The sequence below is a fragment of the Lissotriton vulgaris genome, chromosome 8 (assembly GCF_964263255.1).
Source record: "Lissotriton vulgaris chromosome 8, aLisVul1.2, whole genome shotgun sequence".
NCBI lineage: Eukaryota > Metazoa > Chordata > Amphibia > Caudata > Salamandridae > Lissotriton > Lissotriton vulgaris.
The window spans coordinates 1,264,555,523-1,264,581,399 of NC_141696.1; the positions used below are offsets into that span (position 1 = coordinate 1,264,555,523).

Below are 25,877 nucleotides of genomic sequence, written 5' to 3' on the forward strand. Positions count from 1 at the left end.
ATTAGGGCTCCAAATTTCATGATAAACTAGATGAATTCAATAATGATGGCCTATGTGAAACAAAAAACACTTCCCCATGTGAGTCACAAACCATGACATTTTCATGCAAAACAATGGTCAAATCGTTGTCCTCACCACATAATCACAGAACGTGCAAAGCTTAATTTGAGCCTGTGATTGCAGGTAGGGCCCACCAACACTCATGTTTGAGGACAAGTCCTTTCTTTTCCTAATTAGACTTAGAGCCAGAGCAAGAGAGAAACAAACGCAGAAGGATAGAAGAAGAAAGAAGACCATGATGGGAAAATAGTGACAAAGGGATGGAAAAAACCAAAAGATTAAAATACAGGAAACTATTAATGTGGAGTTGTGGAAGGGAGAGGCATGAGGTGGAACCAAGCCTACACCCCCTTGGTATTCAGCATTCCAGGCATTTGTTTGCTCACCCTGGGGGCTTCTTAGAAAAACTTTGGGCATAAGCACTAATTATTTTACAGATTAAGCCCTCAGTACCTGCCATGCTCAAGGAAGACTCGATTGAGTGAGGTGTCCTTTTCTTTAAAGAGGAGTGAGGTCCTCTTTGAAACTGTTTTCCAAATCCTCCGTCCAGCAGACAAGTTTGATATCCTATGCTTCCCGCGTGCTTCGTGATTTCTCTAAACAACAAGCTGGCCTCATAGTTTATTGAGGACTTACAGGTGGAACAAAGGTCACACAGAGCAAGAACAGCATGACTCTCTGACAAATGTAGTGTTCACATCCCTTTTCTTGAAGACACAGCTGTCTTCTTGTAATCCTCTTTCTCGCCCCCACTCAATGTTCTCTCTGTGTGGCTTATCATGGCTGCTCGGCGTGACTAAAACCTCAAAGCGCGTGTTGCATGCATTTTTAGTTCATATATATAGTTTTATATTACAAAGCTTTAATGTAGCACAATGTTCTCTCTTTCCTACAGTATCCTAGCACTGTTTGTTAGGAGTCTCATAATGTATTGGCTAATGAGGTGCCCCGCTGCCTCAATTCGTAACACTGTGATGGTGGCCTTCAGCTTCCCTCTGTGTTCTTGCTCATTTAGACAATGTCTATCTAACATTGGCTTTGCAATCAGTAACGTGCAGTGTTTAATTTGTGGTGGTGGTTGCTAATGGTGTACACAGGCACGCGTTTTTGAGGACCTGGAATTATTTTTCATCACTAGGCTTTGGCCCTGAGCAAGAGCAATTAAAGCGGAAAAGGCAGGGAAAAAAGTAAACAAGCACTGGCGTTGCCAATAGGTCTCGCAGTAGGAAAGTTGGAGCTATTGGTTTTGTAAATGACAAAGCCCTTTATGTTTTTAAAATGAAAACAAAAATAAAAGGCATTGTTATTTGCAATTGTAATAGCTCCAACTTTCCTACTACGAGACCTATTGGCAACGCCAGTGCTTGTTAACCAGAGCCTCTTTGCCGCACTGCGGCTGCCTCCATTTTCAAAGTCACCGGGCGCTTTCTGAACAAGCAGGCCGGCTCCATTGCAAAGTATCAGGGCTGCTTTTGTAACGAAAGCAGTTAGCAGCGTAAATCACCGCCAAGCACTGGGCAGGACCTTTTCTAGGCGCAGATACTGCCTCGATTCCACCCAGACGCCGCTGCTGCAGTGTAATATTCCAAAAACACTTCAAACAAAATGCCACTTCAAAGTTTATATTGTTTATTCTTGGAGGCAAAGAAAATACGAGTTTGCCAGTTCAAAACCAACAAGCATTTACAATGCAATGGTTTTGCCTTTGTTAAAGTTAGAGCTATTGGCATTGCTCTTGACATTATTTTTATTTATGTGTTTTTTTTAAAACATAAATAAATGGCATTGTCATTTACAATGCCAATAGCTTAATCGCTCGCAAATGCATGACCTCTTGCATTTTACACCCACACAGAGCCACACACGCAAAGCCACCCACACACACATAGTCACCCACACAATCTGCACTCTGAATCTGCACTCTGAATCTGCACTCTGAATCTGCACTCTGAATCTGCACTCTGAATCTGCACTCTGAATCTGCACTCTGAATCTGCACTCTGCACTCTGCACTCTGCACTCTGCACTCTTGAATCTGCACTCTGAATCTGCACTCTGAATCTGCACTCTGCACTCTTGAATCTGCACTCTGAATCTGCACTCTGCACTCTTGAATCTGCACTCTGCACTCTTGAATCTGCACTCTGCACTCTTGAATCTGCACTCTTGAATCTGCACTCTGAATCTGCACTCTGAATCTGCACTCTGCACTCTGCACTCTGCACTCTGAACTCTGCACTCTGCACTCTTCAATCTGCACTCTTGAATCTGCACTCTGCACTCTTGAATCTGCACTCTGCACTCTGAATCTGCACTCTGAATCTGCACTCTGAATCTGCACTCTGAATCTGCACTCTGAATCTGCACTCTGCACTCTGCACTCTGAATCTGCACTCTGAATCTGCACTCTGAATCTGCACTCTGCACTCTGAATCTGCACTCTGCACTCTGAATCTGCACTCTGCACTCTGAATCTGCACTCTGCACTCTGAATCTGCACTCTGCACTCTGCACTCTGAATCTGCACTCTGAATCTGCACTCTGAATCTGCACTACAGGCTTTGCCAATGCTTCTTTGGTGACACAACCCTAGTATAATGGACTAGCTGTAACCTTCATGCCATGATTAGTCTACGTGTTGAAGAAGGGCACGAATACTCTTAGAAACCAATAATTTCATACTTAAAAGCGACCATTTCCTCATCTGTCATATAAAATTGTTATTGCGCATGTATTTTTGTGCAGTATAAAACAGTCTGTTCATTGCCAGCGCTTGTGGATGCGTGTGAGTTCCTTGAAAGCAGACCTGGAAATAAAACTCCTCCCAATAGCCCAAGGTCTAGTAAAATGTTACCAGCGCAAGTTGAATTCTGACTGCAACCAATTACCTTCACAGGGATTGTTATGCGTGAAAAATTGGGAGCCGCCCAATGTTTAGGGCATAATTCAGAGCTATGTGGTAATGTTCAAGTGCATGTTTTCCCACTTTAAAGCAACCAGTTAAACTCCATCCTGCCTTGTCCCACACTTTGAAGTGTGGGTTCCTAGAAATACTGGTGGCCAAGCTTTACTTGCACCCTGAATGCGCGTAACACTATCCCGCAGAGCCGAGCAGGTGTTAAGAGTTTATACGCTTGTAGAAATAATGCATTTAGAAGCACCTGTGGAAAATGTAACATTGACTGAATGCTGATTCAGACGCTCTCCGTCCTCGTACAGAAAATTGTTATTGCGCATGTATTTTTGTGCAGTATAAAACAGTCTGTTCATCGAGAGGGACGGGGGGAGGGGGGCGGGAGAGGACACGGACGGCGGGAGACACCGGAGCAGGAAGGCGGGTGCCGGCAATGCCGGAACAGATTCGGGGGCGTTCCCGGCTTTTGGCTGACGTCGCGTGACGTAGCCAAAAGCCAAAAATTCTCGGGAACGCCCCCGAATCTGGTCCGGCATTGACGGACAGGCCCGTCTTCCAATGGCTAGCCTCCATTTATGGAGCTAGCCAATGAAAGACGGAGGCCGTTCCTGTCTCCCGTATACAACTCAAGAGGTTTTCGCCTGCGCGAAAAAGATGCGCAGAAGTGCATCTTTTCGCCAGGCAAAACCTAAAAAAAGAGGTGGGGGACACTGTCACCGGAAGTGACATCACAACAGGAAATGATGTCACGAAAGGTGGCTGGCCCCATCGGGCTCATTGCCTCCCCTCGCTCACCCCTTAGATTCGATTGCATTTGAGAAGTCAGCGCGTGATCAGCGTGCTCGTGAGCACCGATCTCGATCCAGAGAGGCTTAAGAGTGAAGCCCAGCTGTTTGTCAGGGGGGACGGCGTCCACCCAGTAAAATAAGTGGGGGGACGCCGTCCACCCGCGTGGTACCCTGACTCGAGCCCTGACAATAACTCTGTCAATCGGTGACAAGAGCATTTAGTTTTAAATACTGCATCAGCTGAGATACCACCCTGCATCTTTGTCTCTGTAATGTACCTTTGTATTTCACTTCACTTGACCAGGAGATCTGAAGGTAAGAATTGAAAATGTAAAATAAAAGTTCTAGTTTGTGCATTGCTCATGCTGCTGGCGTTGAGCCTTCCAGGCGCTCTCGGTTCCACAAAAGGATACCTAGCAGGTGTAAATGAATGTAGAAGATGGCACTGCACACAGCTCTGCAGTGGTAAAACATGCACATGGGGAGGGTAGAGGGGTCGAGGAGTGGTTTGCCTTGAAAGTTTGTGAACACCTGCAAAACGTTGGTGTTTTTTAGCATTACGCAGGCGGGACTGTACTGTGAGTGCTATTCCACATTCCCAGAAATGTACTCACGGTTTCACCTGTGGATGCCTGGATATCTCCCAATGGGGTGGGTTTCCAGGTCTGATACTGGAAATGCTCAGTCACTTACATACATCTGAGCATGGGCGTATAGGTACCAATCCATATACATATATCTGAGCATAGGCGTATAGGTACCTACCCATATACATACATCTGAGCATAGGCACCAATCCATATACATACATCTGAGCATAGGCGTATAGGTACCAATCCATATACATACATCTGAGCATAGGCGTATAGGTACCTATCCATATACATACATCTGAGCATAGGCGTATAGGTACCAATCCATATACATACATCTGAGCATAGGCGTATAGGTACCAATCCATATACATACATCTGAGCATAGGCGTATAGGTTCCAATCCATATACATACATCTGTGCATAGGAGTATATGCACCAATATAAATATATGACCTTTTGAAGATGGCACTAGTCAAGAAATATAAAAGAATACAATGACAGTGAGATAGATTAATTTGCACAGGATCACATAACTGGGGAAACAGAGGAGCTGTGATTGGAACTCCAGCTTCTTATACATATAGACGACTATCTAACCTCTGGGTTCAGATACATTTGATTTTGAATACGCTGTGTGCATTGCAAGAATAAACAACTTAAAACCCCACGTTATGCCCCAGCAGTGCGCTTCATTCTGTGAGTAATAAGTGTAGTTATTACAGAGTAGTTCTAACCAGACGCATACAGCGCCCAGCATGCCTGGCATGTATAGCGCTGCTCTGTTTGTTTCATATTTACAATGTTTTACGTGCTTCCGGGGAAGCATCTCTTGACACTCTTTCGCTTGCGTCTCTGATGAAAAGCGGCTGCTTTGTATTCTGCATGTTTTCATAAACAACTGCACAAAACTCCCCGTAAAAAGACAAACTCGTCCCGGCTAATGAGCTGATGGTATCTGCGGAGAGCGCGCGCAGCTCTCAGCAGCCGGCAGAAAATTGTTTTATGTCAAGGACCGGATTGAGAACAAGTTTAGCGTCCATAGTCCGCACAAAACAACCCCCACCTATCACAAAAAACAGGAAAGATAAAACATTATCAAAAGTCCAACCACAGAATATTGCTGTACAAGTGCACACACTTGCTGTGTCTATTACAATAACTGCACAGACCCCCTACAATGACAGGGGTGATTTGTTTAACACTCCCACCCACAGCCCTGTAATAAACTGGTACATAATTCGAAATCGAACCCAAAATGTTTCACGAGAACCTATTTGAAAGCAGCTGTTTATTCCGTAAAGTGCGGGGCTCGGGTTGTTTCTGGGCACAGGCCTGTTTTGGCAGATAATGAAACTGGTGGAGAAGGAGGTCACGTGACAGCTCTGCTCACACAGTGTGGGCACGTGGGCATCAGAAGTCAGTCAGTCCCCTTGAAGGGAGGCCTGCACACTCCTCGGGGCAGATGCTTCCATGTTTGTTAGCACACACGGGGTTACACATAATTTCTTACTTTCTTTCAATATCTTCCATTTTTTGGTGACATGAGTTTCAAATTTTATTATACAACTTTGTAAAGAATTCACAGTTTTTAACCTATGGATATTTCATCATATTGTACAATGTTATTTTTGGTATAATTGTTTTATTGATGTCTTAATAAAATGTTTACTTTTAAACTGAAACAAAGGGTTCCAAGTCAGCGTGGATCGCCCTTGCTGTGCCAATTGCCAACCAGTAAATTGATTTTTCAGGAGCATAAAATACACGATGCATAGATTTCTCAGTCAAGCCAATGGAACCGGAAAGTACACAAATGTAGTGATGACAGAACCACGTGGTGTGACTGAGCTCCTGACAGTGGACGCCACCAGGCAAGCCCCTCCTGTGTGCAGTGCTACCTGCAGGGGGCGACACTCCTGCCGTGCCCTGGGGTGGCGGCATGTTTTCTGCAACAAATGCACACGGGACGCTGCAATAAAGGTCGAAGTCGGTAGGCAAAGACATATGTGCACTTACCCACACCAAAGTGTGGCTATAAAGGTGCAACACACTGCTGCAAGGGATGCTGCAGAGAAGCTTCCTGCAGCAAATGGGTAACTTCAGGACTGTTTACTGCCCACGTGCCGTGCAGTGCTCTAATGTACATTGCGCTTCAAACGCAAGCACTGGGCCCGGAAGGGCAGAGGCTGTCAGCTTTTCAAGAACTGACTGCTCGTAAATGTATCGTATGTGAATATGCTGAATATACGGCCGGGTATCAGAGTCGGGCCCCAGGGGTCAACGCGGGGCAAGCCCCTCCTGTGTGCAGTGCTACCTGCAGGGGGCGAAACTCCTGCCGTGCCCTGGGGTGGCGGCATGTTTTCTGCAACAAATGCACACGGGACGCTGCAATAAAGGTCGAAGTCGGTAGGCAAAGACATATGTGCACTTACCCACACCAAAGTGTGGCTATAAAGGTGCAACACACTGCTGCAAGGGATGCTGCAGAGAAGCTTCCTGCAGCAAATGGGTAACTTCAGGACTGTTTACTGCCCACGTGCCGTGCAGTGCTCTAATGTACATTGCGCTTCAAACGCAAGCACTGGGCCAGGAAGGGCAGAGGCTGTCAGCTTTTCAAGAACTGACTGCTCGTAAACGTATCGTATGTGAATATGCTGAATATACGGCCGGGTATCAGAGTCGGGGCCCCAGGGGTCAACGCGGGGTCACCCATGCCTGGGACAGACATAAAATATTCTTTTTTTTTCAGTTTTTAACGGAAGAAGCTGTTCATCGAGAGGGATGGGGGGAGGGAGGCGGGAGAGGACACGGACGGCGGGAGCTCGCCAAGCGCTTCGAAACGCGGCCTCGGTTGAAATGCCCCGAACGCCAGCGTCTACACCACCCGGCCCGCTCTCCCTCCCAATGTCCCAAAAAACCTCCGCTCCTCGTCTCCTCCCGCCATCGCAGAACACCCGCAAGCAGACCCCCGAACACAGCACTCACCGCAAACCGAGGGGAAAAAGGCAGCCAATCACCGCGCAGGTCGCCCGGCGAGCCTCCCGCAGCCTGAACCAATGGCAGCGCGGCTCCCGGGTGATGTCAGCGGTGGTTCCCTCGGCTTCTCCGCGGCCCCGGGGCTGCGGCGGTGATTTTCACGGGCAAAACGGCTGTGCACACGACGGCCGGAGCAGGAAGGCGGGCATCAGGAAACAAGCGGGAGGGGGCGGGAAAGGGGGAGGAGAGACGCAGCGCCATTGCGAGGCCAGCATCGGGAAACAAGCGGGAGGGGGCGGGAAAGGGGGGAGGAGAGACGCAGAAGTGCCGGCAACGCCGGACCAGATTTGGGGGCGTTCCGGCTTTTGGCTGACGTCGTGTGACGTCGGCAAAAGCCAAAGAATCTCGGGAACGCCCCCGAATCTGGTCCGGCATTGACGGACAGGCCCCTCGTCCAATGGCTAGGCTCCATTTATGGAGCCAGCCAATAAATGACGAGGGCCGATCCCAAACCACACTACAGTTCTCATTAGGTTTTCGCCTGCGCGAAAAAGCTGCGCAGAGCGCAGCTTTCGCCAGGCAAAACCTAAAAAAGCACGGGGCCAGAATCTTTAAGTGACCTAAACTGGAAATAGTTTTAGTACAATAACTGTGGTAGTAGAAATCGTTTCAGCCAAAAGGCCTGGTTGCAGCTTTGTTTTGTTAAACGGGGTGTGTTTTAAAGTGAGGCGTTGGGGCTGGAAAGTTTTACGATCGGCCTGAGAAGAGAAATGTCGATCAAAGACAGTATTTCACTGCAGGCTGGCAGACAGCTGCGGAAGGTATTTACAACTTTACTGCAGTGCGGCACTGCGCGCTGCTGCGGCCAGGAAGTGAGGGGGCAGGGGGGCTGGAGCAATCCGCATACACATGTAAATTGGAAATGTGGTGCAATTTGTAAAAATTACCATGATCCAAAGTGTTTCTTGAAAGAAAGGGAAGTGTATTTTTTGGATATGTTCTTGAGATGGGATGGTATCTGTGAGCGATGTCTTCCTGAATGTACATGGAGTACATTTTAAATTGTTGTCTTCTGTGTGGCTTCTAACCCCTACATAAAATAGAGCTATTCTGCACTATGTATCTGCCACATACATGTATGTCTAGTATAGCAACGTCCTAGCTCCAGACTTTTGCAAATTAAAAATAGCGAAATCTGTTTGCCAACTGATTACTAATAATATGTTAAAATGGTGAATTGTAAACATTTGGATATGTCCACATTTCTGTGGAAACAAGAGCGCCCCGTTGTTTCTACATGCAGAGTCTTGCCGTGCATGCCTGTCACGTAGTCCTGCAGCAAAAACAAACCGCACCTACCACGCACACCTCTTTATTCTATAGAAAATAAAATGGCGTATTGCAAGCAATCACTGGAAATACAATGCCTTGATGTTTCTGTTTCCAATGTCTTGCTCATCTCGCACATATTGCAAACGCGCACAATCGGGAATATTTATGCAAATGCATCTGCATACTTTTATATACTAAATGCGTACGTCTTGTAGGGAGTGGGGTGTAGGAGGGAGTGGGGTGTAGGAGAGAGTGGACGACATATATACATTGATGGACGACATATATACATTGAGGATATGCAGGGTGAGAGAAGGGAGCAGGAGAAAAAGAAAATATAGAGAAAGAGAATGCGAGGCAAGAAAGGAGACAGCTAGAGAAGGGTAGAAGGGAAAAGTAACAAGAGTAGGGTTGCGAAGGAAAGAGCATGGAGAAGGAAAGTCAGGAGGCAAGAGAGGGAGGGAAATGAAGAAAGAGTGGGAAAAGAAAGAGATGAGGCGCGAGAAAGAGAGGGATAAACTCAAGAAAAAACGTGGGAGTGCGAGAGATAGCGAGGACAACCAGAGAGAGGTCGTGGGAGGCGATGGAGAAACAGAAAGTGAATGAGCGAGAGAAGAACAGAATCACCGAGAAAATAGAAAGTGATAGAGGGCAGACCGAGCTGGACTGGATGAGAAGGGACAGAAAAGAAATCGGCTTTAGATGTAGGAAGAAAAGAAGGGAGAGTTAGAAATACTCTGACAGGCGAGTACATGAGAACAGTACCAGAATGAACAAATGAAGGGAAAGAACAGTGACTGCAGCAGGCAGGATGGAAGGTCACGAATGCTGCTAAGGAAACGGATGCAGTTAATAGCTGTACGCGGGGAAGCACGGGAGGGAATATTGTTGATAGAAGAGAGAATGAGGTTATGAATGATTATTAAACTGGCAAATGGTGGGGGCCTGAAGGAGGAGGGGGTGCGAGGGATGAGTGAGGATGGGGTAGCAGGGGAGGGAACACGGCCTGGGGGCATAGGGGAGGAGAAGCCGCAGAGCGCACGCTGGGCGAAGCCCTTTGATGTGCTGTGAGCGGCCGGGAATGAATGATTAGGGGAGGAGAAGCGGGAAACTGAAAGTACGGCCGGCCTGCGGCCGGCCATGAATAATTAGTGGAGGAGAAGCCCTGGCCGTGAATGCGCGTCCATGTTTGCTCACGTGATTCACGTGAACTGCAAGAAAACCGCGGGGCTGAAAGCCCTTGGTTTGAAGAGGATTTTGCCGACATGAATTCTCGCTCCGCTCATCGCGAGACCTAAAAAACAAGGTCTTTGGAGAGCCTACAAGGATGAGATTAAAGGACAGAAAGTGCAGGATCTTAGAAGAAAGAGGCATAAGGTTTGATCAAAAGTCACTAGCCTTGGTAAATTGGTATGCGGCAGCTACAGCACTCGGCAGCACCAGCGGGAAATTCCTAGAAAAAACATTTGGGCCCATGCACCTAGTTTTTTTTCTCTTTTTTCACAAATTGAGTTCTGGTGACAAAACGATTATGAAATTGATCTTACAAATACCATTTCGAAAAAGAAATGTTGTTTTCCTTAGTATCTTAATTTAGAACATACATTTGCTTGGTCTGGTACTCTGCACTGTGTACTAATACATTTTGGATTCCATTGCAGCCTCAACGAACGTGACCACTTGTTGAAGAGACTTGGCAGAAAAACTCCCCCAAGCCTCTTTCGAGCTCATTCTGTCCAGCAAAGTGTATCATGTAAGTACATGGTGGTAAATAATGCAGCGCCAGCGTCTCACAGGAATCAATCAGCCCAGACCATGTTTTTGAGTTTAATTAAAGCGTGGAGTCAGTCGGTAGAACTAATCTGCTAGCTGGGAGCTGAGCGGCCAACTAAAAAGAGACGACAGACTCGGAAGCGGAGTCGTGTGCCTGGCCCCTGGCTAGCACAGTTGCCTGTAGATAATTTTCAGATTCTCCGGAGATAATGGCGGTGGTGGCGGCTCTCCTGGGGCTTGCAGGCCTCTCTGTCTGGTAAGGCCTCCCTCCCCCCTCTCTCCCTCTGGCCTCCCCTCTGCACGTCCTACTTTCTCACACACACTCAGTCCTGGGGGAGACCGCAGCTGCCAGAAAAGGAAGGTGAGCGGTGATATTCAAGGAAAACACCAGAAGAAACGAAATACAGCCGAGCGTGCTACATAGCTAAACTTTTGACTCCGAGCTTAATACTCTTTCCTCGGGAGGAAAGACAGTTTTTGCTGCCGCCTCGCTGATTGCTGGACCCAATTGCGCCTTTTTAGACTGAATGTAAATATATTTCTCTTAGAGAATCTGATTATACCACCCATCTTCTTGCTTCTCGTGTGTTTAATAAGTTCATAATTACATCAAGCGTCAAAAGAAAAAAAAAACATTGTGATGATAAGCTAATTAAAACTTATTGCAGGCTCTTAGACTGAACGGTACGATGGGGAACTTTCCCACACATATAATGACATACTTCTTGGGTTGCAAGGAAATTAAATAGACCCAGAATCACAAACGTATTTGTGCGAAAAGTCGGCCTCCCACTCCTATCTCACACAAAAGACTAGTGGGATTTTACCCTTGCAAATGGGATTTGTGAATGCTGAAATCCCTCCAGCCTGCTGGGATTTTACAAAATCGCAAATCTAGGTTTAGGCAAGGCTTTGTGGGTGTTTCTGGGTGGTCCCACCTGCAGAATTAGGTAAACACCTATATATTTGTAGGTTTAGGGTATTCATGGTGCCCACACAGGTAGTTTCTCACTGTGGAATCTCTTGAAAATATCCTCTTTTCATGAGAGATTTCCATCGTGAGGGAGCATGCCCATATTTAATAGTAAAATTGAGATGCATCTGCAAGTGCTAATTTGTGTCTTGTTCCCACACTCAGAATTGCTCCTCTGCCTATAGCGGTGATATTCAAGGAAAATGCCTATACATCTGTTGTAAGCTCCACTTGCAAAAATGTTACAAATGTGGGTTCTCATGGAAATCTATAATGAAGGAGAGCTCCCGGAATTGTTTGCGAATCCATTGAAAGAAATAATTGCTTGCATTGTCCTAATTTTGTGGGTCTGAGTGAAATATTTTCAGTTGGTACTACATGGAGAAGGTTGACTTTATCAAGGAATGCATAATAATACCCTTATTTGTTAAACGATTAGTTCTAGATTAGCACTTAACTCTATAAATGCACAAATGTTGTCACCAGGGTAGTAAGCACTATTTAAATGCAATTACAATACAATGCAATACATACAATAATAACAACATGCACTTAATACTGACTGTCAAAATATTGCCATGGATTTACTACCCTAACTCCAGGTGAACCACATTTGGGGGGGCATGAACTATTGTTGTGGTTATCAATAATGAGTGCATGTTGACAGGGGCGTAGCTTGGGGAGTAAGATTTGGGTTGTGTGAGCTTCAGATTTTAAGACCATCAAGCTTGAACCAATATTGGCCGCTTTGGAAAAGTAGTGGTAAGGTGTGTGGGGGGGGAGGCTCTATTAAAAAAAAAACAAAATTAAAAAATTTAAAAAAAGTTCACTGTGAAGGGCTGCCACCTCTCCTCCGTACTCTTCTCTTCATGGAAGCACACAGGCTCCCAGACTCCCCTATGCCAATCACGACGCTGCTGTCACTAGCATGACAGCAGTGTTGGGATTGGTCTGAGCAGCCTGGTTCGGCGTTGAGACAAGGAGTGGGAGCCTGTGCATGTTCTCTAGACCCGGCTGTGCAATACAGCCGGGTGGAGAAATGCTAAATGCACACGATGGTCTGGCTGGCCCAAGACAGCAGGCGACACCGTCTTGCACACTTATGGTGCACATTATACCACTCCTGCTCCCTCTCCCTGTGACACAGCCCAGCAATATTCCTGGTGAAATCTGACTGACATCTCACAATATCCAACTGAAAGCCCCTGTACCCAAATATGTACCAGAAAATGCATTTATTAGGGGAGTTTTACACCCACTCTAAAGCTACGCCACTGCATGTTGATGCTGTGGAAGGGACGGTAGGAGTCTAGAGGCTCAATCACTCAGATAGCTATGTTGCTGACTTTGGAAATGAAACACCAGAGATCAAATTCTGGTTTCACCATCATACCAAATTATAAATCTGTGCAATGTAAAATCGGACTGTATATTGGAAGGTGCTAATTACATGTCATCACATCCCTCTCACATCCTGGTTTCTGTTCTCTGTTCTAGACCAGACTCCTCACATCACGCTCTTCTGTGAACAGCATCTTTTGCATGCAATGCCTCTGTTATAGTAACAATGAGTTCTGTGGACTGCTCCTCTGGAGCTTGGAGATGGGTAATTTGCATTGAAAGAATGGGTATAGCTTCTCCTTATAAGCTGCATAGGGCACTCTCTTTGAAACTCCTCAACCTGTTCCTTAAAAAAATATGTGGTGCATCCTCTCATATTTTGCTCAGATGTCTCTTCCTTTCTAAGTATGATATCCACTTTGGGTCCCTTGAAACTGATATTGTTATTATTACAGTTATCCTTAGTTTTGCAACAGTTCCATATTACTCAGCATAAAAGTATCCCATAACCCAGGATACTTACTGCTGAGACACTTTTTGGAGCGATCTGCTATTCCTACAACCACAGGTTAAGCTGTTCTGTAATCCCCTTCGTTCCTCTTTGTACCCTTACGCTTCCAGGCTGGTAGAACTATTTCTTCTGTTTTGGTACATTCATGCTGCTGTCTGCAAATGTGGTAAATTATTTTTTTACTCCACCATCTTCTATTATCTCCACATTATACTTTGCAAAGGGTGTTTGCCATGCATATCCATCAATCTATGTAAACCGCTTCCATCACGCTTCTGGTACACCACTGCCAGAAGAGACTTTTTGAATCTTTCTTGGAATATGTTTTACTTCAAGAACCTGATAGAAAATACCCACCAACAGCGAGACTAACAGAAGAGATTACATTTAGTAAAATATTTGTTAACTCAAAGTTATCTAAAAAATTAGTGGGACCGCAAATATTCATAACAATCAGATGTAAGCAACCCCAATCTGAACTCTAATAATAATCATTTGTGACCGGATTCACAGCTATGAGATAAGAGATGGAGAAGTGTGGTCGATGGTTAGAGCGGCAGACCCTGATGCAGAGGTCTGGCCCGGGACCAGGGTTCAATTCCCGCCTCGGCGGCTCTTGGACTCAATCTCCCCGGACCTGATAATTCTCGCCTCGGTGCCTAGTCTAATCATGCGTCCCACTCTGTGACTCTGGGCAATAGCTTGCTTAATCTCCACAACGGCCCCCACAACGCTAAGGATGCCTGGCCTCCACCTTGGGGGTGCCCAGGAGTGGACATTTCACAGGGAAAAGGCAGGAAGGGTTCCACAGCGGTATGAGTGCAGCGCCGGGATGCCCCGTCGCTGGGGCAGCCGTGCGCTTTACAAATACAACACATTTACATTTACATTTACAATATTTCACCATTTAAGGGTTTATGTAATCAAGTTAAAGTACTGTCCTGTATCAGAAGATACAAATACCTGTCCCACCCATTGCCCTCTCAGTTTCATAGCCTCGTCGACAGAAAGGTGAGATACCTGGATTAAAGCTGTTTTACCACCAATTGAAACGAGATGAGACAACACTCTCTGCCTTTTGACAGAATTACCCAGATCATTAATGTTTCAATAAACATCTCTAACCATTCTCAATATGCATTGAGTAAAATCCAACTAAGACATTGCATGGCAAACTTATCTGATAGATAACTCAAGAATGGGTTTAAATGAAGTGTGTACAATTTGAAAAACCATCTCTAAAGGATAGAAGGAAAAAAGCAAAGAAGGCAATACATCGAAAATGTTATGTACAACCAAGACTAGAATAACAGCCATTGGTCAAAATGTCATGAGTAAAAAGTCAACAATAAAAACAGAAACAGATGAGAATAATAAGAACCGCTGTGAGACAATTCAGCAATTTCCATCAACCCTCAGCAGACAATGTGCAACACAATCAATAGACAACATTAGGGAATATCCACAAAACAAATATTCATGGAATTAGATTATTTCGTTACATAAAAAGAGAAACACATCAATGATAATGAGAAGAAATAAAGCATTATTTAAACATGTGTAAAAATAATTGTTTTTTTACCACCTACGTGCTAAGAATGAGATGGTCTTGTGCTCAGCACAGCCAGCTGCAATGGTGCTGAGGATGAGACTATCTCGTTCTTCACATTGAAGGGGTTAAATAAAATACAGAATTACAACTCTGTAGAAGCCTAGAATAGAAAGGCATAACACAGTATTCAGAAGTAAGCATTAACTATCCACATGAACACTTGGAACGAGCGCCCTACCAACATCAGACATGGCCCGACTCTACACACCTTCAGGAGGAGCCTCAAGACCTGGCTCTTCGACTGACCTGGAGATGCCCCCGCCCCCCCCCTCCCCCCCCTCCCAGCGCCTTGAGACCCTCACTGGTGAGGAGCACGCTTAATTCCCTGATTGATAGTCAAACTCAAAGGATCATCATAAGTGACAGTTCTTTTATTTTGTTTGTTATGCGTGACTCTTTAAAAACAGAATGGATAGTCCATATCTAGTATTCACTTGTTTCAATTGAGGTATTAAAAAGATAAATTGCTTTTGTCTTTTAGTTGTGCCTATGGCAACATCTTGTGTGATGAAAATCGTATGACCTTTCCAGACCAGGAATTTCCTCGTCTTAATAAACATTAAATCCTATGAGCTCTGTGTATTTCAAAGAGAGGAAAATCATGCCTCTTTGTTTATCCTATCCTCCATTTAAGCGTGAACCCCCCTACCCAGCCAATGAGCTTTTGGATACTACAATTAGTGGAACCAGTCCAGTCAGAATACTATTTCATGAAGGTGACTGCATCATTTCTCTCAGACTTCTCCTGAATACCATAAACTCAAAAGTTGTTTCTCCTATTTAAAAAACTCTGCGCACTGTAAAAGCATTTGCTCTTGCTAATAGCAGGAGTGCATGTTTCCAGAGCGGAGAACCTATCCGTCTGAAAATTGTTGGTCAGTACACACAAATTTTAGAGACTGTGGATGTTCTCCAACTTTTTCCGGTGGACCTACCCATAGATACCCACAAACTGGGATAATACTATATTTGCCCACTCAGAAATTCCACCCTGCCACAATGGTAAACTAAGGTATAAGATGTGATTAAGAATACAGTAATTTGCTGGATGTAAAATGTATTCATGCTTCTTGTATACTGAGAAACAGTTAAATAAAAGGATTTAAAAAAATAAAAAGAAATTCCACCGCTGCTGCCTAAATTTCCATGCGAGCCAAGCGAATTTCTGTGGCAAAATGCCACCATTACTGAATTTAAGATTTTGATCAAATTAGTACTAAAAGAGTTTTCTTAGCGTATGTGTAAATTTAGATAGGTACGGTAATCTTCCACATTCTGAGCATGGTTAATGAAGTAGTAAACTAAAAAGTTTTGTCTTTGCCAACTGTCCCTTCCTTTGAAAGACTTGCATAGAAAATGATTTTAAAAGTCAGTTTTCACAAAACCTGCCTACAGTTAAAGTGCCTTATCTCGGAATCCAATTTAAACTGTTAATGGATCTTCCCTCGATTATCTTTAAAAAAACACCGTGAAAATGTCTGTTTTCCTTCTGCGACAGGCTGCTGTATCTCTATCTCTTCGAGGCGCCATTCATCATTTCCCTTCAAGATCTGTTCATCTCGATAATGTCCAAAGCTTTTGCATATTTGACAGGGGTGATTTTTCTTCTAAGACAAATGAGCGGGAAGGTTTACATGACCTTTATTTAACATATAAACACACAACCCTCTATAATTGAGACAGCATTCTGATCTGAAAATCCCCGAATGTCAAAGCTGACAAACAAAACAAGCTGCTTTAAACTTCAGGCTACTGTAGGTGGCCTGCGAAAAGTCAGGGGATTATAAAATGCCATGTTTTACTTGGCTGGGGCATTACAGCGGCCATTTTATAACAAATCTAAACAAGTTCAGAGAAGAGGCTTCAATTGTGTGTCTGCCAATGTTTTAATGGCTCTGTGCTGGCACAGGAAGGTGCAACTTGTCATACGAGTGCTTTCTTCTGTGGAGGTGGGTCAATTTTTTCTGCAAGAAAAGACCTCTAAAAAGAATTGTTTGTGAGAATAAGCATTACTGGATCAGTAAACAAATAAGCCTAATGCCTCTTATAGTTCATTTACAAGTTTGTAGTCTCATGTTGTTAGACGCTGCTTTTGGCCTCTCGCTCTCATGAGCAAATACATACCAAACAAACCTTGGCAGTGGTGTGTGTACTTTTACAGTTAAATGATTTTCTCGAACTTCATTGTTAAACACAGAAGAGGGGCAGCTTAGTAAGAAGGGTTCATGCGTTCCACACTTATGGAAGTGGCACAGCACACCTGCATCAGTGCCAGCTCCATATGGGCAAACAAGCGCATACTGCAGCCGGTCACGTGTTGAGTTTCACTCACGTACATAGAAAACGTTCTGCAGGACAGCATCAGTCAGTTTTCGCTAACAGGAAATGCAACTTGGAATAAATGGCTTTTTATAGGACAGTGGCAGGAAAAAGAGAATATTTTTAAACTAAGTATAGAAAATAGGATTTTGAAGTACAGGTAGTGTAGGAAGCTGGGTTTCTGTTGCAGAAACCCCCCGACCCCCCCAAACCTTTGTAGTTCTTGCGTGGGCGTTGCAGCGCAAAGCGTTGCTCCGCCTCTACGAGAGATTTTGTAAGAGAGGAATTTCAGAAGAGGGCTTGAAGCCCCACCCCTCATTTCCGTTGGCTGACGTCACCGTTTATGGTAAACGGTGGGCTGCCATTGGAAATGAAGACATTTGGTTGCCGCCTGTTGGCCTGGGATCCGGACTGGGTTGCCTGCTTCACGGCTGTCGTGAAGCACTTTCTTATCTTTATGGGGTCATGTGTTTCTAAACACGTGGCCCCATAAAGCTAAGAGGTCACTGCCATCACTAGCCCCTGCAGCAGCAGCACAACAAACTCTTCAGGCAAGAAGAGCAGACACTATGTGTTTCTTTAATTAAATATGCATCTTGTAAAAATGTGAAGGCTCCGTTTTACAGCGTGGGTGCAAGTGAGCTGAGACAATTACCAAGCGTTAGGGATCCTGGGGCGTTATGTATGCCTCATGTTTTAGTGAGTTCATTAAAAGTCAGTTTGCAGCCCTGATGGTCCATGGGAGAACTGTTCACCCTGCAGCCCGCGTGCCCCGGCATGGCCAGGACACTGCCAGCTCTAGACTGCTCCTGGTGCCCACAGGCAGCTTCCTGTGTGCTGGTTGCAGCGAGGTGTTGCCCGGTGGGACTAGCAGATGTGCACTCACGTGCTGCCCCGTGGTACTGCACTCGGTGCCCAGAGAGGGGCAGAAAAGGCTCGGCGCCCTGTGCTCTGAGGGCGGCTGGGTGGCGCTTCCCTCCTCCTGCCATTACCTCTGAGTGTGTTTCACCAGCTGTGAGGCATATGGCCATGTCTGAACTGGGGTGGTGAAGTGAGCTAAAGAATGGTGATGGATTAAACCCAGATCAGTTGACTGGGGGTGAGTGTTTGATTTGCTCAAATGCTCCGTCCATCATCCCCTTTGGTATTGCTTTGTTCGCCCTAAGTTGGCAGGGTATGCCCAGACGTGGGTCTCTTGCTCACTCTACCACTGGATTCAAGATAGCAGGGCTAATGAGGATTATGAATCCGAAACCGGTCCCAGGATGCTTGTTTCTGGTGCAGGGAAGACATGGCTTGGCAGTTCGGGCTGGACTGTTCCCATGAGGCACAGGGTCAGACTTATTGGCATATGGCCATGTCTGAACTGGGGTGGTATAGTGAGCTAAATAATGGTGATGGATTAAGCCCAGATCAGTTGACTGGGGGTGAGTGTTTCATTTGCTCTAAAGCTCTGTCCATCATCCCCTTTTGTATCTTACGTGAGGCTTGTCCGAGGCCGGGAGTGAAGGAATCTGTTTTCCACCCTGCTCTTCTGCAGCCTGGATGGATGACCCGCAGCCCCACTCAACACTCTGCGTTCATTTCCTGTCTGGTGTTTGTGTTGTGTTTGCACTGTGAGGCATCAATGAACGCACAAGGCGTACCTTCTAGGAGTGTTCAGAGCCCTCTTCCCCCGACTTTATTTTTTATGTTCTCCCTACATCAGTAGGCAGCGTAGGCACACCATCTGGAACTAATGGCACAGGGGCCTCTTGGCCTATGGTCTAAGTGGCATCGAGATATTTCATCCTCGCTTGTTCGTACCCAGGAAGAGGAAAAGAACCATCCAAATGGGGGGGCATTTGTTTGTAGTTTACAGAAAGATTTAGGGTGTCAATATAAAAGTATCACAGTTATTTGCCTGGGGGCTGGGTGTTACCTAGTGTGAAGCCCCCTTCCCATCTCCCGTGTTCCCCAGTGTCCTTTTATCAGCTTGATGATTTGGGTAATGTAAAAGATGTCTTTGTGAGCCTGTAGTCAAAAACTGCCCAACATCTCACGTTGTGGGGGAGGAACTCGGTGTGCTCTCTGCTCAACTGTAAGATACAAAGGAGGTCGCGCCAGGGTGGAGAGGGCGCGATAAAGGGCATTCAAATCAGCAAAACGAAAGTGGCAGCCCTCTTTACCATGCCTTGCAGCAAGGGTCCTAGAATGTACTTTTGTTCAACTTCTTATTGCGTCTTGATACCTACTGTAATGTACTCACTGGATTGGACCTTTAACTCCTTCACTGCGGCGGCTATTCCGCCGCAGCGCTAAGGGGCGGGGGGGCCGCGCGGCGCTCACACGCTGGTGACGGAACCGCTCCGTCACCAGCCTCGGGTGAGCTGTGCTGATGACGGAGCGGTTCCGTCATAGCCCAGCCCGCTCAATAGAACGTGCCGCGCAGGCGCGAAATCAGCGCAGCGCAGGCGCGTCGGGCGGGCCATGACAGAACCGCTCCGTCTTCAGCACAGCACCACCGTTGCTGATGACGGAGCGGTTCCGTCATCAGCATCGATGTGGTCAAAGGGGTCACCCAGTAAAATAATAAATCAATTTTCCGCTCTGAAGTTCTGTTTCACTACCAACAAAGATCCGCAAATATTCCCTTGTCTGATGTACAGGTGGGCACTGCGAGATTTTCTAACCTTATTGACTAGTAGAACGTACCTTTAGGGGCAGTCCACAAATATAAGGAATCACAGCCCTGCTTATTTATTTATTTATTTAATGCATTCTTTTAAAGCGCGGACTTTACCCGAAGGTGTCAGAGCACTGTACAATAGAACCAGTTACGTTACATGAGAGAACTGTTACAGGAATGGAACAAATAAAAATAGCATGCCATAGAATCAAAGCGACGCAGGCATGAGGCACACAATCTCAAGCACAGCAAGCACAGACTGTACAAGCAAAAATATGAATATAAATGACACATTTTACAATGACTAAAGAACTTACTGGCGAAAAATAGCAGGCCACAGAATCAAAACAACGCAGGCAAACGGAACACAAAATCAAACGCAGCAAGCACAGGATGTACAAACAAAAATATAAATATGTGACAAATTTACAGTGACTAAAGAACTTCCTGGCGGGGTCTGAGAAGGAGGGAATTAGTTCTGAAAGTGTCTTTGGAATAAAAGAGATTTGAGGTCCGCTTTGAAGATCTGGATCTGGATGCCTTGTCAGCAGCGAGGATCCCCTAATGTCCCCTTTGTCTGAGCACAGGTGGGTGCTGACATCTTGTCTAACTTCATTAACTGGATCGTACCTTCAAAGGACCGTCCAGTAACCAGAAATACATCACAGCGAGGATGCACGAATGCGCTATTTTCGGTGCTGGCTGGTTGGGTCTTAAACCCTCTTGTGACATCATTCTTTCTTTAAAGGGGGACAGAGCACAGGGTCAGCATTGACCAGAAAGTATTTTATAGACAGCAAAGTCTAGGTGCTCTGTTACATGGGTCTCTGATTGAAACACGTCATTAACACTAAAATGAAATATTGCAGGTGGGAAATCCATGGGGGGGGGGGCACTCTCCCAGTGCACCCAAAAGAATATTTGGCTTTAGCCTCCTTCTGTCTAAGTTGGTCCTATCAGGCTGGAATGAGAAGGCTCCATCCTGCACCTAGTCCCTCTTCCACATCACTCCCTGCAACCTCAGCAGACGGTAACCAAAGACCTTCCAGCCAGCCGCCTTCCCCGTGGTGGGAGGATCCAGAGGGTTCAGTGGTCTGGGGAATGAGGCATGGGCGTGCGAAATCTGAACCCTGACAGGCTTGGCTTCTCATCCTCCTCATGCAAAGCGCCGCCTATCCCGGGGCTACGTGTCAGTGCAGGGGAGAGGACCGCCTGGTCCCACGGGTGTGTCTGTAAAAATCCCATCCTGTTGCTAAGAAACCGTGTAATTACCGATAGCATCTCACCAAGCTGACCTGGATCAAATAGATATTGCTTGCCAACGACTGCCCCATCGCATCAACGGGAAGCTGTACTGGACAGACTACAGCGGCATAGTAGCTAAATGTGTCCCTTTAAAACTGACTGGAGCGGAGTTATGACCCTAGCTGCCCTGTCCTTGGCATAATTGTGTGATCCTGGGCAGATCCCAAGGATCTGCAAACAGCCGACTGCTCAGCACAGACTGAAAGTGTTGTAAGCATAGAAATAGACCGGACTGTATTTGCCCCCCCTCGTAAAAAATGTAAATCCAGTATTTGTAAAGCGCACAGCTCCCCGGAGGCATCCCGGCGCTGGTGACCGTCGGGAAAGATTATGCGAGCTATTGCCCAGAGTCACATGGTGCTGGGCAGACCCCTGCCGCCGGTGCCAGGGATCAAACCGTGATCCCCAGCGTCCGGCGTCAGTCGCCCTGGCCGCTGCGCCACACCTCTTCCCCCGTGGGCGCCTAGAGGCCACCCACTTTGTTGTGTTGCTCTGTACAGGTGTTCACCCTCGCATACAATATTCATACATTGCGTCCTACTACATTTAACATCGACAGAACTTGGTCTCAAATAATGTCTTATTCTACAAGAAGAGCTCATGTTCACGAGTAACCCAGCTTGCAAATTCAGTAAAACAGTGGTTTAATCTGTATCATATGTATAAGAGGCTGAAATTCGAGAGCAATTATGCTTGTGATTTTATTTTCCAAATGTCTGTTTTTTAAGGGACCATCTGGTGAATGATGTCACAATCTCAGAACCGAAGCTGACATTAACAAACAAACCAACATTCTAGTATGTCTGTGCCAGAGATTGAGATTGCCAGTGCCTAGTGATTGTTAGCCATGCAGGACTGGGATTAAAAGAACTGTCTTTTTAATCTGCACTGCACAAGTGTTAATCACTAGATGAGATCATTGTCCCACCACAATGGCAAAGAGCGGCATTTTGCAATTGTAAGATGATCAGAGTAATTTCAAGTATACATTAGACAATCTCCTACATTAAGCAGTCTCTGGCATTTAAAAAACATTTTTGGAAAATAAATGTGATGGACAAAGCGAGACTGGTAGGTCTGCTAACAAGAATTTGCAATGCAATCGGTCTTGCATTTGCAAAATTTGAAGCTATTGGCATTGTAAATGACAATGCCTTGTATTTATCTGTTTTTAAAACCAACACATAGATAAAAGGGTTGTCATTTACAATGCCAGTAGCTCAAATTGTCACAAATGCAAGACCTATTGTATTGCAAATGCTTGTGCTAGCTTTGCGATGCACTTTGACTGGATGTGCCCTGGGTCCCTGGCAATCAGATTCCCAGGGACTGTGTTCTTTCCTAAAACTGTACCTTTGTAACCCCAATTGGCACCTGCCACATGCAGGTGCCATTGTAAATGGTACCATGGGTACCAAGGGCACTGAGACCAAGGAAGGCCTCTAAGGCCTGCAGCACATTTTGTGCCTCACTTAGAGGTCCTGTACCTTAACACACACACTGATATTGCAGGCTGCATATTTTGGTGCAGAGAAAAGTGAAGTCGACATGGCACACATCTTTGTGCCATGCCTGCAACCCACTGCCTATGGCATAGGTAAGACACCCCTCTAGCTGGGTGCACTATACCACTGGTGAGGGTACAGTTGCATAAGCACTGTACCCCTATAGTGTCTTAGTCCATTCTTAGACAGTGTTAGTGCAGTAAAGCCATAAAAGAGTATATGGTCTGGGAGTTTGTCATTAGGAACTCCACAGCATCAAATGGCTTTACTGAATTCTGGGAAGTTTGGTATCAAACCTCAGCATAATAAACGCACACTGATGCCAGTGTGGACTTATTATACAATGCACTCAGAGGGCATCTTAGAGATGCCCCCTGAAAAATGACCAGCCTGACTGGTGCACACGGGCCTGCCACCACGAGACATGTTTCTGGACCCCTGGGGTGGGAGCCTTCGCTCCCTGGGCCCAAAAACAGCTACCTCCAGAACCCCTGGGAGGACTGCTGCCTTCCACAAAGATCGGATCTCCTGTGAACAGCAGCTCTTTTCAAAAGAATCTCCAAGGCACGACTCAGAGCCTGCTGAGGACAAAGAAACCCAATGCTTGGAACCACCACTGCACCTGTGGCCTTCAGCCCGAGTTAGAGTGGTCCACCAGTCCCAGCAAGATCCCCAATTGCTCCACAGTCCAAGCATACTGTGGGTTGCCCCCTCCAGGACTCCTCGACTTCGCCTGCAGCCTCTGCATGGAGACCCTCCAACCGCGAGTGGCCAGCTAAGGTGAAATCTGACCTCAAAGGACACCCCTGCATCCAGCCGCCCTGCGTCCTGGAGAAGAGAACTTGTGGTGCACCTACATCCCAGAGCCCTCTAACTTACCTGCCCAGCTGGTGGTTCCTCCCAGAAGTCTTCCTTGACTGAGCCTGCAGCCAAATCCAAGACCTGCACCTCCCATTGAAAACAACAGGGCACCTGATGCCAAATGAGCACTCTGTACCCGGCGGCCGCTGTGGGTGCACCTTGTGTGCTAACTCGAATCCCCCTTTGCTCTGAGCTAAACCCCAGGAGCTTTGCTCCACAACCTTGTGGCTTGCTCGTGAGCAGCCACCAACTGGAGGCGCCCTATCCCTCTTTGGATAACATTGGACCTCAGCACTCCGCACCTACCCACCCTGGTGCAGTTGGCGGTGCTTTGAGAATGTATCCTTGACCCTGGGGGAACCTTGGTTCTAATCCCAGGAAACTAACTCCAAAACCTGAGTACTTACCATCAAACCGATAACATTGTTTTTTCCCATAGGACTGCATTGACTGCTTCCTTGTAAACATTGTTCTAAGTGTGGAGTCGGTTTGTATAAGAAACTGCATATGTACAAAAACTGATGTGCTTACCTTTTGTCTAGGAAATGTCCTAGTGTGATATCTAGGCATATCACAGAGTAGAAAAAGTAACTTTAACAGTAATCTAAAAGTAACTGGAAATCAATTACAATAGTAACTGAAAAGTAGTTTTCACTGTTGACTTACCTGTAAACAAACCAATTGCATTCTACTGCATTCAACTGTACTCAACTGCATTATTATTGCAAAGCATTATGTCACTTACCTGCACCAGGTCTGGCTTGGTTCTAGAAATAAAATACAACAAGATAATATTTGTATGCAAACAAATTGGTCTGAGTTCAGTCTTTGAGTGTGTGACATCATTCCTTGTCTGAGTGTTTACAATAAATGCTTAACACTACCTTCTGATAAGGCCTTACTGCTCGCTCACACTACAACAAATAGAGAGTAAGGTATTATCTACTTTTACCTCTGCCTATCTTTGGGGTTCCACTGGACCCTGTGCACACTATATCTTACTTTGGCTTAGTATATACCGGGCCAGCTTCCTACAGGTAGCCCTAATGAAGCTTACGTGCTCTACGCTCACTCTCTTTCTCTACGAAAGCGGCTATGTTTAAATAATGTTGCACCTCTGCTCTGTTGCCTGTAGGCTTGGGACACTATGGAGAAGCAGGGATGCTTGCAGGATCAGTGGGCAGCAACATGCCAGCTTAGTGCTCACGAGATGCCACTCAGTATGGGCTGCCTGCGAATACAACAGGATCTGGGAACTTCCAGTGGCGCAGAAGGGTATCCAGTGGTGCACAAGATGAGAAGTACGGCCACCATAGGCTGGATACTCTCATTAGGGCCCACCCACTACAAGGAATCAGTGCATGTATGATATGCAGATTTGTAGAGTACAGTATCACCTGTGAGAAAATCATGGAGCTGAGCAGGTGTGAGTCTCGCAAAACCTAGGACCTAGTGGTACTGCTTGAAAAGCCAGGTCTTCAGCTTCTCGTGGAATTCAAGAAGTGAGGTGGAGGCTCTAATGTGTAGAGGCAGGTCATTCCACACTTTAGGAGTGATGTAGGAAAAGTCTTGACTGACGGATGTAGTATTCCGTATGTGTGAGTTGTGTACATATAGGAGTCAGGATGATCAGAGTTGTCTCGAAGGTTTGTGAAAGCAGATGAGATTATTGAGGTATGCTGTGCCAGTGTTGTGTAGTGCCTTAAGGGTGTGGGTGAGGAGTTTGAATTTTGCTTGTTTGTGTATGGAGGGTCAGTGGAGCTCCATCAGGTGTGGTGTGATGTTAGTGTGGCTAAGAAGGTTGAGAGTGATTTTTGCCTCTGAGTTCTGAATGGTCTGCAGCCTTCTGGTGAGTTTTTTGTTGACCCTGGCATAGAGGGTGCTCACATACCCCAGCTTGCTTGTGAGGAGTGCATCTGTGACAGTTTTCAGAATACTGTTTGGGAGCCATTTGAAAATCTTCCTGAGCATCTTCATGGTATGGAAGCATGAGGCGATTACAGCGTTTACTTGGGCAGTCATGTTTAGATTATAGATGATTATCTTGAGATTCTTGGTGTAGGTGATGGGAGCGGGTGTGGGTTCTAGCTCTGCGGCCCACCAGGTGGAGTCCCACAGTTAAGGGCTTTTTCCGAGGATCATGATTTTGGACTTGTCGGTGTTCAGCTTCAGACACTTGGTCAGCATCCAGTGGGGGGTTTCATTCATGAACTTGATCTGGGTACTGGGCAACGTGTCCGTAAGGAAGAGAATGCCAGTACGGTACCAGGCTAACTGGGCCCTTCCAGTGTAAAGTCCATCACCACACATGGAACCCTTCACTGGAGGCTAAGGGTGTTTGC

The 25,877-nt window shown here is 46.0% G+C and overlaps 1 protein-coding gene across 1 annotated transcript in view; it reads left to right on the forward strand.

Annotated features, from left to right (window-relative positions):
* The window catches only part of ATP8A2 (ATPase phospholipid transporting 8A2), a 2,134,099-nt gene that overhangs the window by 2,099,409 nt on the left and 8,813 nt on the right, over window positions 1-25,877 (forward strand). Inside the window, exon 36 of the mRNA XM_086935178.1 lies at window positions 10,329-10,420. Within this exon, the coding sequence (XP_086791304.1) occupies window positions 10,329-10,420 (92 nt within the window). The remainder of the gene's footprint in view (window positions 1-10,328; window positions 10,421-25,877) is intronic.